Here is a 19,221-nt window from a genome sequence, read left to right as displayed (position 1 = left end):
CTAATACGAAATCTGTGCCTCAGCCAGCCTGTTTCACAGACCATATATTCGCTGAGGCATCAAGTAGAGGGCCACGAAGCAGACAGCTGGTATTGGTATCATCTTCAGTCACTTCATCTAAATCTGTCAGATCTCTCTCGACTCAGTCCTCGGTTATTTGTGCTGAATAGTTTAAGCTAACATGATATGCTGCCTGCCATGTTTGCTCTGCACTGTTAAGAAACCACAGTGGTTGCCAGTGAGATCCCAGAGAAACTCCAGCACTCAGAGCTAGCTCCATATATTGGCATTGCAGCTGCAACAGGAATTTGGTCATTGCCAGCATTACCAATCAATCAGTTTAACTAATCAATCAGTGGCAACAAAGCTTTCCTCTCTTCAGTTTTCTCACTAAATATATTCACAAGCTAGAAGGCTCTACTTGCATGGCTGATCACTTGCATAGCGAAGGACCTAGGCTTGCATATTTGTTTTAGTACTAACTTGTTTTGACACATCCCTCTCTGTGTAATGGAATATCCATATGTAAGGGAAGGTCTATATATATGAGAGTAGCTGCCTACTTGCAGAAGAGAAAAACATCTCATTTGATGATGTTTGATAGAAAATTTCACGGGTTGGACAATCCATCAGTTTCTTTGGTTCATGGTTCCAATTACTATTTACACTTTCCGCTACGAACATGGACCTGTTTTTCTCATTTCAGTAAATCTGGCTTTAAATTTTAACTTCTGGCTTATATTATCTCAGTCTCTGATAGTGTAAAGAGCCTCTTGATACTTGTATGTTTTCCTTACTCAGGTTTAATGCAGCATAACTTTTACTCACTTTTTAACGTCTAACAAGATTACAGAATTAAACTGTGAGCTCGCTTCCCCCTCTTCGATGCATTTTCCTCCCAATACCTTTTATTTCTGTTCTCCTGTGGATAAAAATCTGTAAGAAGTACAAACCAGCAAAATCTCTCTAGTATGAAGTGCAGGATATTCTAGATGATGCATATTCGAAGGATGCCTTTTTTGTTCCCCAATTAAGTATGGATTGGCAGGGAGCAATATTATAACCCTGACAACACTGCTGTTGCAATCAAATCTGCTGTCTGTGGAGTTCACAAGGCAGAGCTGTCACTCTCCTGGTCACTTTAATGGTTGGGAGTTGTGCTGAAAACCTTGGAGCACATGGAGCAGGAGAAAATATTGCCCAGACCTTGCCACTAAGCCCTGTGTCCCGTGGAAGCTTCCTGATGCTGTGCCCTAGTTAATATGTGATCCCTCCGCTCACAGGAAAGGAGGAAACATATTAAGAGAATAATAATTGAAACAAAATTAGGGACTGGGGATTTTGAGCGTACCATGTTATGTTTAATTGGAACTCTCTTTAGATTCAGATTTTGCTAAAAGATGTATTTCTTAAGATGTCTACCAGACTTCTCTGACTTTTACAAGGAACCCGTGAAGTACTCTGTCTTAAAGATGTCACAGAGTTTAGTTTCTGCTTTGCATAGGGGGCGAGGTCTACATGTCCTGAAACAATATTCAGATAAATTCTCATTGCCATCTTGCTTTTAGACTAATGGGCTTCTGTCAACCTGAAGAGTTTAGATGGAGTAATGACCCAGAAAGCTCTCCTTGCTTTCCTGCACATTAACCTTTCTTTTCTGATTTTCAGATTTATCTTTGATTATTCAAGAAGACTGTTTACTCATGTTGGACCAGTAAAGAAAGTTTCCGTGATTTTGTTCATATCCTTTAATCACCTGTACAGCTGAAATGACTCCAGACAAAAAAGTACTGTGGAGGAAGAATTCTTGAAAATATGAAGCTGAAATAGCACACACTGAAGGGTCATAGATAAACGTATCCTTGCAGATGTCCAGAGCACAACTAGGAGCCACTTGCTTGGCTTTCCTTGGAAAGGAACAGAGGTAGGTAACTTCAAAACAGGAGGGGAGAATGTTATGTTCAAGCTATCATAGGGCTGATTCCAGTGTTTTTGTTTGTTTGGTTTGTTTGTCTTTCCTTAGTGTGACAAAAACAGGCATCGGAGACCACTCAGGGATGGACTCTACCTGTGTACTTAAGTGCTGGTGGCAGTAGTTGGACCACCTGTGTTTCTTACTTGACACAGCTGAAGTTCCTGCGCTCCCTGTAATACCTCATCTGTGGGTTACAAGCCACGTCAGAAGGAGTGGGAAACAGGTGGGTCAGAAATTAGGTAATGAGTTCTTAAATAGAGCTGTGTTTATGGAAAGGTGTTGGTGATGCTACCAGTTATCTACTGGTCACTCCACTTTGGTATTTGGGGTTCAGCTGTAATTTGAAGCTCGGCAAGCATGTATGAATGCATCGGAACACATACAGTAAATTCACATCAGAGGCATGTTCCTCATACACTTGCCGTATTTTGGTGACACTGTAATTTGACTTACAGAAGGGGAGGCCAGGAACAGTCTGTACCAGTAGACACCAGATTTTTCCCAGTGGGAATGACAAACCAAGGGAGATTATTTTGCAAGCCATCTCCTCTCCCATTACGAGTTGCTAAGATCACTTCTTCCTCAAGGATTGTGCAATATTGAATGCCTCTGTTGAACATCAACTTGTTTGCAAGTGCCAGAAATGAGGTTAAACCTGTAACTAAAGTTCTTTTTTTTGAGATGAGCCACTGCATATTCCCCTTGTGGGATTAAAAAACCAACATTTTAAACCTCTGGAATATCCTAGATAATGTTGTGAACACCCTCAGTCATCCCACCCTGGTGGTTTCGAGAGATATTATAGGAAAGGGATCACAAGTTCCTTTCAGTTCCTTCTGCTAATAAAATCCCTAATATTCTAAGTAGAGCGTGGATGTGGATGGTCTCGTTTTGACACCATATTAATTACAGACATCTTCCATTTCTTCTTCAGATGTTCCCTGTATTTTCTGTAGCACGAGAGTTTATCACGCAGAAAAAAAGTGAAAGAAAGCTGTGTATTGTCTGTGAACAAAGCCAGTGAAGGACCTCTGTAACTGTTTCTAGGTGGTTCTGGTGAAAAACAACTCCGTGAGGAGTAACAGCAGCTAAAAGCACAGTTACTACTTTGTGTAGCACTGGTGTAACAGGATAGTGGGAAGGCAGCCTTAAAGCATGTAGTGCATCTTCTGAGGCTTGAAAGAAAGGAGGTGAATCTGTGACCACCACGTGTTTAAGAGAGCTGGCATTGCAGACATTACATTAATAACTTTTGGAAATGCAGACATGCGGGAGTTGGTATTAACTTCAATAGGAGTGATTTCCAATTTCCTATCTTTACTCTGATACAGGCAGTAAAGTCATGATATTTGTAAAGACATAGGCATAGAGAGAAACGTGTGCGGGAATGTCTACGAGAGATTCTGCAGAACTCTGGATCTTTTTAGGTTTAAAAATGTTGCTGAAAGGGACTTCTCTCTTATTTTCCTGCTTGACCTTTACACTGAAAAAAGATCTTCCTGCTGAAACCTAATGAATTTACTTGTTGTAGGAGGCAAGACACTAAAAACAGGCAGAAGAGCAGCAATGCAATATTTAGCCAGAGTGTTTACTATTCGTTGCTGTTTGGCTTTGCAAATAACTATTTAACTAGTGTGACTCTTCAGAGAAAGAAACACTTTGTGAAAGTACCAGTGCTGCACTCAAGCACGTACCACTTCGACCTGAAAAACATTCTCCAGAGAAAAACAAGGTCGATTAAATTTAATGTTGATATTTTTAAGGTAAAAAACAACAAATACAAAAAATCTTACCGCAAACAAACAAATCAGTCCTTGGACTTACTGGCTCACGTACCCTAAGGAGGTAGCAGCAGCACACTCCAGGCTCTGTATTTTAAAAATCTTTTGCAGATGCAGACAGATGTACAGAGAGCTTTGTCAAACAGCGATGCTTCTAAACCTGTGTGAGATGAGGGGCATATACCACAGTAGCTGTGAGGAGGAATCCTCTCCTGGACCTGTTCTTCAGATTCCTGGCTGCGTAACGTGGTATTTGCTCACTGCTGGTCCGCTCAGGAGCCACTTGGAGCCAAGGGGGCTGACAAACATCTGCTTTTTGTAGGTCTGCACTGGGACAGATTGTCACCACGTAGCACGAACATCTGCTCCGTGCAGAGCAGCAGTTGTGGTGCTTGCTGCGTGCCAGAGCCCCACGAAGCCGAGTCCGGCCAGGCAGTGCTAGCAGCAGTATTTGGGGCACGTTCTGGAAGAGGAAGGTTGGCTTCCAGGGACTTAAGAAGAAAATTCTGGGTTTTATTCTGTGGAGCTTTTTCTGTGCTTCCTAAAAAAAAAAAAAAAAAATATGCATATGGTAAGATGGAATTGATTTGGCTGTTTTTTTCTTTTCTTCCTGTTTTTCAGGAGAGCAGCCCAGTCAGAGCTCACGCAGCCTGCTGGAAATATGTCTTTCATCCCAGAACCGCAGGGTCATTTTGCCTGGAAGGAGGCTTTGGAGCGTGGCTGGTCCCTCAGCGCAGGGACCTGGATCTAACCGAGAAGGGAAATTAAGTGCTCTGGGGGGGGAAAAAAACTTACTATTTGAAAATGTGAAACCTTACTATTAGAAAAAAAAACTAAATTGGGTTAGTAGTGACAGTCGTGTTACATGGGACATATATTTTACCTTATTGAATGATAATAGTGTTTTACGTCATGTGCCTGTTTCTGACTGCCCCAGGAGGCTTTAGGCACCTCATGGCTTCCTTTACCTCAGTTTGGGTTAAAGGAATCGGGGGGGGGGGGGTGGCCGAGGGACGGTTGGCGGCGGGGCGCGACCGTTGGGGCGCGACCGTTGGGCGTGCGCCCCTCAGCCGCCACCTTGCGCCGGGCCGAGCCGGGCGAGGGTGCGGGGGGCCCGGGGCAGGGGCGGCGGCGGGGCGGGGCGGGACGCGGTGCCCCGCAGGGGCCGGGACCGGGACCGGGGCCGGGGCCGTGCAGGGGGCGGGGGGCCGGGGCCGGGGCCGGGCGGCTCCCGGTGTCTCCTCAGGGCACCGGCGGGAGCGCGGCGCTGAGGCTCCCGGCTTGCGGCTGTCCCGCCATGGCTCCCGGCTCCGAGCGGCTCTTCGACTCCCTGGGACACTTCGGCAGGTACCGGGGTGGACGGACGGGGACAGACACACACAGACACACTCGTGTGATAGATGGTGCGATGTACACACAAACCTAGGTTTGTGAGGTGGGGTGCGCAGATGTTGGGGGGTGCGTACCTCTGCAGCCACGGACAGGGCTGGTGTGGGTTATGTGAGGGTGAGGCTCTGGGTAGAGCAGGTGATGGAAAAGAAGTGTTTGACACGGAAATGACACCTTAGCATGGATGACTTACACAACTGACAGGCGTATGACCCTCCGTGGGTTCTGTCGTGTCCTGTCCTGATGCACTGATCAGCGTGGATTTTGCAGGTGCGTCCTGCTGGAGCAGACCCTCGTGTCACAGTTTGCGTGCGAGTTGAAGCTGTTGAGTTACAGCTTTGTGCTTTCTGGCTCAGTTACCAGCGGGCTAGCCCATACCACGGTGTTGATCTGCTCCCCATCAGGGGCAGGCAGCACCCTTTTCAGCAAATCTTTGGAGCTCCTGTTAATGGTAGAGGTGCATACCTGTGCTCCGCAGCAGCGTAGGCTCCTAACGTCACGTGCAAGCAGTGTCAGCGGGTATCGATAACCTCTGTAGTTGTTTAGTATGGAAAGACCTTTTCTTTGCTTAAATGGGATCTCAGCTTAAAATGAAATCTGCCAAGTTGTGATTTACATGCATAGCCATCTGAACAATATCTCATTCATTATCAGTTCTGGGTCAGCAACAAAATATTTTGTTCTGTGTGAGCTAGGAGAGGATTCCTAGCAAACGGTTTATTTTGCTGGTGCAGTTGTTCTTCTGTCTTGCGTGCTGTTTGTGAAAAACAAGCACCTTACTCTGCTGAAATAACATGAAAGTAGTTACTTCTAATGAAGTAATTTTCCTAATTGAGATCATTTGAAAACTGTATCTGAAGTACTGATAAAACTGCATTTTGCAATTAAAGGGAGAATAATTCTACAATGATAACCTCGCTTTAGGACCCTTCAGTGAACTGCAGACTACTGAAATGCACACAGCCATGTTATACTTATGGCTGTTCAAGATTTCAAACACCACATGCTAAAAGTAAACATAACGTGAGCTTATAGTAGATGAACTTATTTTTAAAATGTGGTAAAAAAAATCTATTTAGTCCTTCAACACTGCTAGATAAATGTACTACATATAAAACATCTGCTACATATATTCCTAATTGTAACTGAAGTAAGTTCTGATTAGTTTGTATTTATGCATGACTGTGACAGTCACAGGTAATCAATGGTTTCTTCAGTTCCAGCAATTCTCACAAGGCCCATGTAAGCCATGCACTACGCATAGATCTGGTTGGTCTGCCACAGTCAGACTGTGAGCAGTCCAAGCACTCTGAGCAGTCCAAGTATTTGGGGACTGTTCTGATTATCTTAAACTCTGACAGATGCAGTAAAGAATGGCCAGCTGTTTATATAAATATATATGTGGAGAGCATGTATGCATTATATATAGCTATAATATTACATGTACATAATTACATGTACATACAATGTATGAGCCTTCCACTTTGCAGAATTGCCATTCACACATATACCGACAACATCTTGCTTTCCATCAGACTCTCCTGCAGAAGTCTCAGGGATGCTGTAATTCTTAGAGGGGTCTCGAGACGTGCACGAACAGGCATGAAAGTGGAACAGCTCCTGTTTCCTTTGCCATTAAAGGAAGACTCTATGCCTGCGTGGAGGGCTGCCCTTGGCTGGCCGCCAGGTGCCCACCCGGCCGCTCTCTCACTGCCACTCCACAACAAGGCAGGGGGAGAAAATCAGATGAAAAAAGCCGTGGGTTGATACAAAGGCAGGGAGGCTGCTCACTCATTACTGTCACAGGCAAAACAGATTCCACTTGGGGAAGATTAATTTAATTGATTTCTAATTAAAATAGAATGTGATAGTGAGAAACAAAACTAAAAACTGAAAGGGGGGGCCCTTTGGAGCCGGCTGGAGCTGGCTCTGATCTGACCTGGGGCAGCTCTTGGGCTCTGCTCACAGAGGCCACCCCTGCAGCCCGTCTTTGAATTTGGGCATAAGGAGCATCTGTGGCCCATAAATTCAGGACTGGTGTTTTAAACGTTCTTGACTCTGTCTCTGGAGCGTGAGATCGCTACTCACTGTTGCAGAGGTGAATGAAAAAAAAAAAAAGTCCTGTCTGCCTCAAGAGGCCTCATCTCTAATGAGCTGCCGGACCTCAAGGCTCCTGATTTACCTGCATCAAACTGCATCCTTCTCCCAAGCAGCACCTGCTGCCAGGCCATCCCTGTGGGTTCTCCCTCACTGCCCCACAGCTTCCCCAGCCCCTCTCTGTCCAGTCAAGAAGTGACAGCCAGGCCTTGGGCTGCTGGCACAGCACACTTGTGCCCTGCTAGCTCTGCAGGCCTGCAAAGGTAGCGTCTGCTGGGTGGCCTGCAGCAAGCACGCTGCTCCTGGGCCTGCCGGCTCCTGGTGGATAACTGGGGACCTGCCCGCACACTGTGCTCCTGGGTGAACCAAAGGGCTTGTAAGAAGTTCAGTGGCTTTAGTCTACCAGCAGGGCACAGACCTTACTTACCTGGTTGCTTGTGGTCAACAGGCTATGTATTTTGCAGCTCTCATCTACGCCATCGCAAGGTGCTGAGTGGGGACATAACATAAAATGGAACAGATGTCTAGAGAAAAATCTGGTGAAGTGCCTCTCACTGCTAGAGGGCAAGGATTAGATTTCCAGTAGCCATGAGGTGCAGTTTACATGGTACAAAGAGCTTCCTCTGCGATTTACAGCTTTCACATCTTGGCTCTTACTTTAGCTAAACATGGGTGGTGGAAATTGTCAGGGAAAGAGGGGATAATTGGGTGTCACTGACACTATTTCCAAGTTTTGTAATGAAATATTTCTAGAATCTTTTAAAAAATTGTCTTTTCTTTCAAACTATCCTTTTTTTCTTTTGTTTTAAACAAAATGAAGTTAGCCAGATTTTCAAACGTTGGTTTTATAATTGAAGTATTGTACCAGCAGTTAGGCTATTTAACAAATTAGCAATGACTGCTTTTCATCTTTAGTGAAATGTTTGTGCATTTCGTCAGCCTTTAACACCTTCACGTCATTGCCTTATATGAGCTTGTTGCCCGGTCAGTGGAGCTGCTACAATTTGGACTTCAGAAGCAACCCCTACCAGGATTAGCACTGGGGAAAGGAGAGAAGCAGGACAGGGTGCCCACCTGTTCCATCCAGACACAGAGTCCAGGAGAGATGACCACATTTTTCAACAGTTTCAGTGTTTCCTGTTAATTGCCCTGGAACTTTTCTAGTGTGCATGAATAGATCGTAGACCATGCTTAGGTCGTAAAAGACTGCCTTGACTTTTGTAGAGATTCTTTCAATGGATGTTTGCAATGCAGTCCCTGCTGGTCAGTGCCATAAAAGCAATGTTTGAACACTTGGTGCTAACACTGTTTCTCATCTCTCCACTTTGTAGAGTTCTTGGTTAATTTCTGAAGGCCTACACCAAACCATCTGTCTTCTCTTCACATCTCAGAACTTTTCCAGGCTCCTATTTTCAGGCTGATGCCCTTATTCCCTCTCCGGTTTCATAGCTTCCAGCTCTTGTGGAGATCTGATTATGTCTTCTGCAAACTGTGGTGTGTACACGATACTTTCAGGAATTTTCCAGGAATTTTTGGGTGTGTATTAAATACCAGAGTCCCAAGTATCTCAGAGAACACGCTCACTCATTCCTTTTCATGGAAAAGAAAATAGGAATATTTTCAAACAATGATTTTTCAAATTCACATATTTTATAGATTTCTTGAAAGGTTCTTCCCCAACAGAAATACGTTTTTCAAGCTGAGAAGTGTTCGTGCTGCACATGCAAAAATATCACTTTTTCTTTTCCAAGCTAGTATGGAGAAGCAGGTAATCATATTCAGCATTTGAAAAGATGATTTGCTTTTACTTTAAAGACAGAAACATTACAAGCATTTTCTGAATACTAATACATTTAGTGTTTAATGCATCCTACACAATATTGATATTAGTAAACAAAATAACGTGAATTCCTGTTTAAACTTTGAGTAGTTCCCCAAAGGTGAGCAAAATACTGGTGGTATAGGTACTGCTTTTGGAAAAACTTTTTTCCCCAATATGCTAGGTACTTTATGCAGTGGACAAATTTATAGCAACATATCTGTCATTCGGTTTTCAAACTGTGTCAGTGGACAGCTGTTTGTGTTTACTGGAATGTGCCAGAGAGAAGAATCTCAAATCTAAGTCCTCCTTTGGCTCCCAGTCAGGGGTGGTGTTTGTCAGAAATGCTTGATAAATGTTCTTCAGCTTTATAACTGTACTATATTATAACATCTGAATCAGCCTGTGCTCGTCTCAGGTGCCCATAGGGTAAAATAAGTGGACTTAGCTCCATTTCAGTAAGAACTGTTTGGTTTTTTTTTTTCATTTTGTTTTGACTTTTTTTTTTTTTTTGGTGTCTGGATATTTTGCAAAGCGTACTCGATCCCATTGGTTGCATAGCATCATAATAGCTTTGGAGAAGTGAGACAAGCCATGTGTTTTCACAGAGTAAACTCTAGCAGCTTAAATAAAGCTCTTATTATCTATGCCTGACTAGGCAAAAGTAGAAATATTCTCAGGGCTCAGAACCAAAGATGGGTACTGGCAAGTGCCCCTAGGTAATGTGACAATCACTAGCAGTGCTGTCTGCAAGGGGTGCTAAAAACATTTGCTGGGATCCAGGTCATACTGGAGGCAGTCTAGCACAGGATCTGCATAGACAAAACTGTACTGCACCCAAGTGTGCTGGCAACCTCACCCCGCCTGTGTCTGGAGTGAAAAAGGGCATTATAACAGTAAATTAAAAGGTAGGTCACAATAACAGAAAATCGTAGAATCACAAAAGCTAGTAAATCAGTTAAGATTTGTAAGCCAGCTGCTGAGATTCAGATTGCACCTCTGAAATGTCGGCAGCCCGCCAGGGTGGCTTCTAGACAAAGCTGTAGCATGGACAGAGTTATGACAGCATGAGGCTATTATCACACGCATCAAGGAGCTGATGATCAGCTGTTTCGTCCCCAAATATTGTGGTATGAATAAAAATTAAACATGCAAGGCACTGCACAGTGTGTTCTCTGTAATTTGGTGCGTGATATGTCACTCCTGTGAAAGCACTATTGCTTCTATAAAAGCTCTGCCAGTAATTTTCTCATAATTGTCATGATTTTCAACAGCACAGAGGTTTTCAAAAGTGGGAAGGACATGTTTTATGAAAGGGCTTACTCACAAGAAGTTTGACCAGTTTACTGTGGGAAGTGAAATGATTCAAGTAGGATATTTAGAGGATTTGTCTAAGGCCTCAGAAACCTTCAGCACATGCTATGAAATTTTCTGTGCTACCATGTTGCTGTATGCAACAAGAATGGGACTGAAATATGTACCCAGCTGATGTTCCATTTCAGGTGGCTTGAGGTATTAAGCTATAGTAGCTGAGCAAGAACATGAGATTATCAATTTCTCAGAAATATGGAAAAAATAGCAAGACAGAAAATATCAACTGAGGTCTCTATTACAAGGGCAAGACTAGAAACAGTGTGAAGACAAATGAGACAGAGATTTATAAGTACTAATGATGATTGATCTGATAGATTGTCCACATACCTGGGGAGAAATCTCATCTCCTTGAAAAATACTGAAATTACCTAGACAGCTAATGTGTGCCTTCATATTATGCATTGACAGCCAAATCGTAATGTCTAGCTCACTCAGACCAGATGTTCTCTGAAGTTCACGTGCAACAAAAAGGTGGTTTGAGGAATCTAGAAGCACGATCCATTGGATCAGAGACTGAACCCTTTCCTCAAGAAAATGTTTTCATTAAGAGGAGAAGCTGGGATTCCTCTTCCAGTCATTTGTAGGCATTACTATTAGCTAGCAGCATCGGAGGTGCAGTGGTGCTGGGACAGGAGTAGAGGCCGCAGCCTGGAGAACAGATGGAAAAGGCCGGTAACACAGCAGGAAACAGAATACAAAAAGATGCTTCAGAAAACTGGGAATAATTTGCTGCTCTACGAAGAGCAGTCAGCACCACACTTTGGATGGGGCTCAGTGTCACTTCAGTGTCTTGTCTCCATGGATCGATGTAGCCTGGCCTTTTCCAGCCACGTTGCAACCTTCTCCTCTAAGCTGTGAAGGAGATTTGGAAGGATCTAGGTTCCCACCTGATCCATCTGTATAAGTCTATGCTAGCTGTACAGGGAAGTTAGCTGTTCAAATCAAGGCTCAATAGAGTAAATAAAATAAAGTTAGTGAGCTCATCTCACTGACTTTACAGGTGTACAGTGTAAACTTCAGATGCCTGCATTAGTCACCTTGTCAAGGGGGAGAATAGCCTTTAAGGGCATAATTCATTTGTCTCATTTTCAGTGAGTGCTTGACAGGATGAATGCTGCACCTAGATTTGTCTGTGCTTCCTCATTGAGTGAAAAGGGGATCTAGAGAATTACAGATGTATTTGGATTGCACACTGTATACCGTATATTGCATCCAAGTGTACAGTATACATCCAGATTCTTCACTTTCAACTTATGTTAACTAACTAAGGCTTAGCTAGGAGGTTGGGATGTGGGAGCTGCTTCTGGTAGCATGCTTTCTGCATCGCAGTATTAGCCAACAGCTTTCTCTCAAGACAACTCAAAGCAGGTACCTTGAGCTCTGCTGAATGTCAGATATCAGAAAACGGTCAGGTATGCAACTGTACTGCTGTTACAGTGCTTGCCACCTTGTTGGCATTCCATCAGCAATACCTGCTGTCAGTTCCTTGAATACAGGTAATTCCAGGAAAGATTGAGTTTGGCCAGGGATTGAATTGAGAGCATTAAGATCAGAGCAAAGAGGTCAAGCCAATTCTGAAAACATTGGAGTCCTGAAGAGATGGAAAGTGAGGAATCAAAACCTACAACTGACTTCATGAAAAGGAAAAAAAGGAAGATTAATACAGTCATTTAGAACTTACAAAGTAGGCAAAAATACGATTTTTTAACTCTTAAAGTGCTGATAGATCTTTGTGTCCTTGGTGAAAAGTTAGAAAATACTACTGATACTATTCGTTTAGCCTTTGCTCAATAAGTAAACGTTACCATATCTACGAAGTAGTATTTCATTTGAATGTCTGTCTAGTACTAGAGGGAAAGTCAAATATGAAAGGTGGAAAATAAGCAATAAGATAAGCAATATCCAAAAGCATTTTGTGACACAAAGCTACTGAATATATGGTGAAATTATACAGATGAGACCACATTTCATTAAAATAACTTTTATTCATGTCAGACTCCAAAACAAATTACCATTTGGATTTTTTTCTGCTGTTTAGATCTTTGGAACTGGCTTAGGTCAGCAGAGCTGGGAATTACCAAGAAACTTGTTTCAGCTCCACCCTTCTGCGAGAGAATTTGTGTTTGGTCCAGGGTCAGAGCAATTGGAACCTCCTGTCGCTGACACTTGCATTTTAGGCTCCTTGGAGAACCGTAGTCCTCTGTAGATCGGTGGAGCTGAGTGAGCTCTGTTTGGTCTCTGTTCTGAATGGATGCGGGTGGTACAAAACCAGATCTGTGCAGAAGAGTCCTGGCAGGTCTGAGCAGAAAACAGCTTTTTTATTGGATTCTTTTGGAGAATGGGAGCCCCATGTATTTCTTATAAATATTTATGTGAGGTTTGAAAACAGCGTTATGCCAGATCACTCCCCTGTACCATAAAAGAAAGACTCAAAGAAAGCACCTGGCTCTACTGTGGAGATATAACCAGATAAAAGAACCCTACAGAACATGTTTAGTAAGATGTTAAAGTGCATTCTTGGCCTTGGAAACAGTGAAATCTGTCATCTGGATTTCTTTGTTTTTAAGTTAAATTAATTTTTAGAGTTTAATGAGAAAGGTGGTAGAATCATTTTCCTCGAATGACAGGAAATGGAAGTGTTGTCTGCTTTCCATGAAGAAATCAAGAACAGTATAGAAGAAATCAGTCTGTTGGTGATGGAAGAGACAAATGACCAATAAAACTAATGAAAATATCTTTTCTTTGGAAAGATAAATAATGCTGTTAAGATTTTGACTTTTCTTTGGAGAGGTTGTGAAAAAGCTCTCTGTCTAATTAAATTGAAAGGCAGTATTTCAAATATACAAAATCTATTAAATCAACTTTTGACATTTCATAGTATTGTATATACTCAACGGTGTAAATCTCTCAGAAGAGAGAAAGCAGGAATATATTTCTTGTCCCGTGAAGTCACAGTTAGGTTAGGTGAACCACTGTCCAACAGTGAAACTGGAAGGGGTCTAAGGAAATAAGAACTGGACAGAAGTTCATGACCAGGCTGCTAGGCGAAACAAAACAAACTGAAAACTCCCCAGTGGGAATTAATCATTTAATTGTGTCTTGTTATGGGGCAGATTCCCATGACCATTCAGGGAAAAGCGGTTGAGGACTTCTAATCAGAGTGGGCTGCACATTTACAGTGAGTAGGGGCAGTTTGGAGGGAAGGTGAGCTGTGAGCCTGCAAAAGTAGCTGAAAGTCCTCTTGAGCTCAGAAACCTTTTTTAATGTAGGTGTAGAGATAACCTGGCTTATCTTGGAGAAGATAGCCCATTGGGGATAATAACCTGGCTGGGAAGTAGGAACATGGGTGGGACGGACCATCTGACCTTGGAAGAGCCAAGAGACAAGTTTAACAAAGTATGTAGACCATATCACACTGTAGATTGCTCTGACTCCCTTTCTTCAAGTTGTAGAATTACATATGTAGAATTGTATGCATGGAGAATTGCAACTTGCTGTGTTGTCTTTGGCAACAAAGAATCTCCGGCTGAAATTGATTTGCTTTTCCTTAAGCAATACTTTGATTTATATGTTGCCTCAAATTTTACAAGGCACCGTATTATCTAGCACTTAATTTCTGCAGTGTAACTAATAACATCTGAAGTGATTCTGTTTGTGAAATATTCCTAAAAAGATATCAGACATTAAATGTACCTGCTTTAGCTCTTCTGTTTTGCTCTTGATGACGACTTACTGTGTTGAAAGTCACAACACCATAATGCTGTAAAAGTTTCAAAGGGAGCCAGGGATAGTAAAATGCCCATTACCCAGGTGATACAAGGCTTTATGCAGCCCACAGAAATGGCCTAGGTCATCTTAATAATATTCTTGGCTGCAAAAGTAATGTTATGGATAAAATTATTGCTTATATTAAGGAAGAAAGAAACTTACAGAAATGGTTTAAATATAATTTGATTTGTAGAGCTAATATTCTTTATTATTTTAAGTGAAAACTCAGAATGTACTAGTATATGCAAAAATGATTATAAACATATGCTAGGAAAGTGGCATCCAGTATGCTTGAATTGATTATGCAGATTTCTTACTTGTTTTGCATTTTCCCATGAGATCTTTCAAAAACCTGTGAAGAATGAGAAACTTGATAATCATTTTCCAAGTGAGGAGCAATGAGATTTCCTATATAGAAATTTATACCCTTTATTGCTTAACAATATGTGGCATGGCAAGAGAATTTATGTAGAATTAAGACTGAAAATGAGCTGTCTCCATCCAAATTTTGTTAGGCATTGATATGAATATGGACCAAAGAAACAATTCTTAAGAAGCATCATGTAATCACTGCAATGGCAAGTGTTCATTCCATGTATTTGTACCTTCAATTACACCAGGCGTGGTCTCGCAATAGGAATACATAAACAAATAAGTAAGCACAGAATTCATATGAAAACTGATGAGTTTTATTTCAAGACCATAGATGGAAAAAATTCAGATTAAATAAACTTCCATAGTTTGAACAAAGTTAGTGCTATGTGTAATCAGGTTAAACAGCAGAAAACATCTGAAAACACACGAAGTGGAAAGGAGGAATGAAACATGCTAACAGTTTGTACACGAAGTAGTACCTCTGCCTATAATTGGGTGGAATCTCAGTAAAAACATTTAAATTCTAGTAGACGCTTTAGGGATTGTGGCGTGAAATGATTTGCTTACGTAAGCTGATGGAAACACTACAGCACAGGAGGGAATTAAAGACGTAGTTTGGCTTTGTCCCCAAAAAAGAGGCTGACCAAAAGAAAACGGTGTTACTGAAGATACTAGAATTCAGTTTTCCCTGTAAGAAGTAGCGCTACTAATATATTATGCAGATGGAGTACATGCTGAATTTCTGAATGGTAGATGTTTGTACAAATGCTGCTCCTGGAAAGGAAGCATCAAAGTACAGGGCTGGAAGCAGTTACTCTTGAACAGTTACCCACTGTGTTTAGCACCGATCCAAATAATTCCAAACCATACTGAAATAACTTAAAAGCTGCATGGTCATGTTCTTTTTTTAATTTAATTACCTGGTACATGTCCTTGAGACACGTAAGGCAGAAAGGACAAGTGGATAACTAAAAGGAAATCGGCAGGCTCCAGCATTGCCACTGGAAGGCGTTAGCCATGCTGTTGCGATAGCAGTCCGTCCCCGCTTGCCAGCCCTGCTCCTCTTGTGATCGATCAGTGCTCCACCGATAACTGCTGCAGCCCCACGTGGCGCCACGACCGCCAGCTGGGGGGCTGCTTTGCTGGCACCTGGATGGGTGCAAATGCTCAAAAATTACAAAAAGGTGCTTCGTGCTGACTTTGATCATCAAAAATAAGGTTGACCTGAAGAAAGTTAGAAATCAATGTGATTTGTTTGAATCAACGTTCAAAAAGGAGTTCCTAATATATTTTGAAGCACTGTGTAATTAGTAATGGGATGCATTCAATTACCTCAAATCAAGTAATGCAATACAAGAAAATGAAAGTAATCTTGATTTTCTTTAAATTTCAGACTTATATAGAAAAACATGTAAAAAAAATCAGGAGGAGACTTCATGAGAAGCAAAAAACTTTCAGAGGCAGTAATTATTGGAATCTTCTGATGATTGGCTTATATTTGTTGCAGTGGAAGAGGAAAACAAAAATATCAGAAATATATTCGTAATATGGCAAAAAGAGAGAATTCACTTCCTCTTTTTGGTAAAGGTTTTGAGTAGAAAATACCTTTTTTTCCAGGATTTGCACTAAAATTTTACTTTGCCATCCTTGTACTCATTTCTTAGGGTATATAAAATGGAATGAATTTTATTTGACATTACACTGGAGTTTACAAACCAGGTTTTTGTTGTTTGCTTTAATTTAAGCAGAGTTTTCTTCTTGTGTTTGTGTGCGTGTCAAGAGTCATTTACATAGATAGACACTGCAATAAAAAGGACCTGCCATAGCCACTGTTAAAGGTAAACATTCCCAAAAGATAGTATGAAAATTAATGGTACTCTTCTTGCAAAACCTTGAAACCCAAGCATAGGAATCGTATCTCAGATACCAGTTTGTTATGGTAGCTGGCAACAATGTCTTTTTAATGACTCTTCCAGACAATGTAAAAATGATGCATATGGACAAAAAGTGTATGAGAAAAGGCTGTTTGGATAAATGGAAAGCGTTTCATCATACCACTCAACAAATGCTGGCGTCACTTCACTTTGAGTGAGTTTGCTCATCTGACGTCTAGATACAGATCCATAAAGAAATGATAGCTGGGATAGAAGTGTTAGAGTTCTTCAGAAAATCAGTTCTAAAAGATTGTAAGAATGTTTTGGTGTCTGCTATTCAGTGACTGCATATTGATGCACACATTACCACTAGTGATGATGTATATGGGGCACTCCGGATTTCTACAGGCTTTCGTGTTCCCATTGCATCTGTGCCGTTGGTGTGTTTATCTGCATCCAACACAGCATCTTCTTCCTCTGAACACCAGTTCTGGAAACGACCATTTTGCTGATGTGGGCTGAGACCAAGTCTTTGCATAGTTTAAACCACCCCTACCTAGGAGGGAAGGAAGTTTGCTCTTGATGCTGCAAGGCAAATAAGGCCATGTCAGTTGTGTATTTAAGGCTGCTTCCAAATCTGCCTCTCTGTACCATAGCAAAAATACTGCTCCCGAGTCTCATTCAGCTCTTTTCCTCTCAAAAAATAAATGTGGAAGTGTACAGAAATGCATAACAGTTTTTTGGTTTAAAGTGGAAAGAATGCTGAATGGCTTTTTTCACATTAAAAAAAAAAAAAGCATGGAATACAAAGCTAAAAGCGGTCACTGAACACAAATTCTTTCAGAAATAGTAAATATCTGGAATTTTCTTTCCACCGAAGCCATCCTGTTGAGTGTAGGCTGCACAGCAAAAACATGCCGTGTCTTCTGACTAAGCGGTTTGCTAACAAGGTGGTTGAAAAGGCAAGCAGTCAAAATAGTTCCTGTAAAACCTGTGGAATAGTACAAGTCTCTTGTTAATCACAGCACAGCCTTGTCGCTCTATCATGCACTGAAAGGGTTTTTAAAGTTTTGTATTAGCTTTTGAGGAGAATCTAATATATTTGCTTTTATTCTATTATCTTTTTATCTCTAATCTATCTTTTTATTCCCTAACATCTACGTGTCAATGTCCGCTTCAGATGTTGTTGCCTCCCAGATGTACCGCCTTGCAAATAGACTGCTGCAGATCGTTTGCCTGGATGGAAAACAAATTAGATCAAGCAACTGATCTGGCTTGTTTTTGTTTTTGTTATTTTAATCATCATCTGTTCTCACGTTTTTTCAAGTAAGATCAGTTTTCCAGATAAAATCCACAGCCGGGCCACATAAAAAGTACCACCACATCTGAGGGGAGTCTCGGGGGATCACTGTGTCTCAGGGGGTAAATAAACAGTGGGAAAAGAGAGGGAAGGAAATACGATGACAGTGCCACAGGGTATGTTGTGTCATGAGAATACAGCCAGAGTGGCAGTGGTCTGAGATCTAGTTCATTATCTTTATGCAAGACTGTTTCTTCATTTCAGGTACTGAAATTGCAATATTAACATTTGCTTTTCTTAGATTATAAAACCTGTGCAGAAGAGCCAGAAAATGCATTTTTTTTCTTTTTTTTTTTTTTCTGAAAGCAGTAAACTGAAAAAAGAATTAACTGGGGCGAAATTTCACAAAAATATTTTAGGAAGGGCTGGCACATTTTCATGCTGCGTCTTGCTCAAGCTTTTATGAAGACAGTTTTATGCTCATTTGACTTCTGGCATTCATTAAGTGCCTCTATACTGGAGCAGTAACCTACAAAGTCTTCTTGACTTCTATATTTGACACTCCTGGCAAGAGTGACAAAATGTACTTGCCAAATAATTATCTCCCATGGCAAGTCACTGAAGAGATGGAAAAATACTGTGAAGAGCCAGAGATTATCATACTTTTTAGGACAGTCATCATGTTCACAGATCTTAAAAATGGCAAAAAGAATATGTTTTAAGAAGAAAAATAACATATAAAATGCTGTTGAAAATTACTGCTTGCAACGATATGCATTACTTAATCTGATATGTGTATGTGAGAATAACTGGCATATAAAATATCCTCCCCAAAACCGGCCTTTTTTGAAATCAGCCCTGGAAAACAGATCTCAGACTTTGCTGAGAGAAGCCTTGTCTTCTCTTGGTAAATGTTGGTAGTATTTATTCCTATGGCAATGCGATTTTCTTAGCATTTGGAGCTGTGAGCAACACTCTCTTATGTCAGGGAAATTTAACTTATTTTAAAATGGAGTTTGGTGTGGTTACTATATTACATGGTTGCCAGCGATTGAGAGCTTTAAGCTTAGTAATAGAGGATTTCTTCTCAACCCAGCGTTCTTAACTCAAGTGTTAGGGGAAGAAGTCAATCATTTACAGCAGGTAGCGAGGACAGTGCAGACTTTAACCCGTGCCTCATGGGCAGCGAAGTGCACAGGTTCTGCTGTCACCTACTGCCACAGCTCAGCCTGCTGCAGTGGGGGGTGCCCAGCGTCCCTGAGCTGCCCCCCGGGCCAGTCCTCCCGCAAAGAGGAGAAGAGGAGACGCTGCGTGAGCATGGCCAGGAAGCAGCCCCAGGATTTTAAGGCTGGGCAAGGGTGGCGGTACAGCCACACCAGGAGGCTGGGACAACTCGTGCACCCAGCTGTGCGAAGGGAGGGGTCCCCGGCTAGCCATGGAGCAGATTCGTGTGCCTCCTTGCTCAGCAC

General features: G+C 41.9%; 1 protein-coding gene and 2 long non-coding RNA genes across 5 annotated transcripts in view; all 3 read left to right on the top strand.

Moving 5' to 3' along the window:
- Positions 1 to 558: 558 nt before the first annotated feature.
- LOC121068415 lies at positions 559 to 4,669 on the top strand. The gene is made up of 2 exons (XR_005818861.1): positions 559 to 4,232; positions 4,378 to 4,669. It is a non-coding gene; the product is annotated as an uncharacterized LOC121068415 (long non-coding RNA).
- A 243-nt stretch (positions 4,670 to 4,912) lies between these two features.
- Positions 4,913 to 19,221, top strand: part of SLC22A16 (solute carrier family 22 member 16) — a 37,046-nt gene continuing 22,737 nt past the window's right edge. The window contains exons 1-2 of one of the 3 annotated variants that reach the window (XM_040552643.1): positions 5,012 to 5,103; positions 5,325 to 5,415. Coding sequence is in view for 1 of the 3 variants with exons in the window: in XM_040552640.1 (XP_040408574.1) it covers positions 5,054 to 5,103 (50 nt within the window). In the remaining 2 variants the exon portion in view is untranslated. Of the gene's footprint in view, positions 5,416 to 19,221 lie in introns of all 3 variants that reach the window. The other 2 variants (XM_040552640.1, XM_040552642.1) reach the window with 2 other exon arrangements.
- LOC121067793 lies at positions 7,044 to 8,291 on the top strand. Its single transcript, XR_005818453.1, has 2 exons — positions 7,044 to 7,602; positions 8,182 to 8,291. It is a non-coding gene; the product is annotated as an uncharacterized LOC121067793 (long non-coding RNA).

Source organism: Cygnus olor, chromosome 3, assembly GCF_009769625.2.
Source record: "Cygnus olor isolate bCygOlo1 chromosome 3, bCygOlo1.pri.v2, whole genome shotgun sequence".
Lineage (NCBI taxonomy): Eukaryota > Metazoa > Chordata > Aves > Anseriformes > Anatidae > Cygnus > Cygnus olor.
Note: the sequence above shows the minus strand (reverse complement) of the source record. Positions and strands in the feature narration are given on the sequence as shown.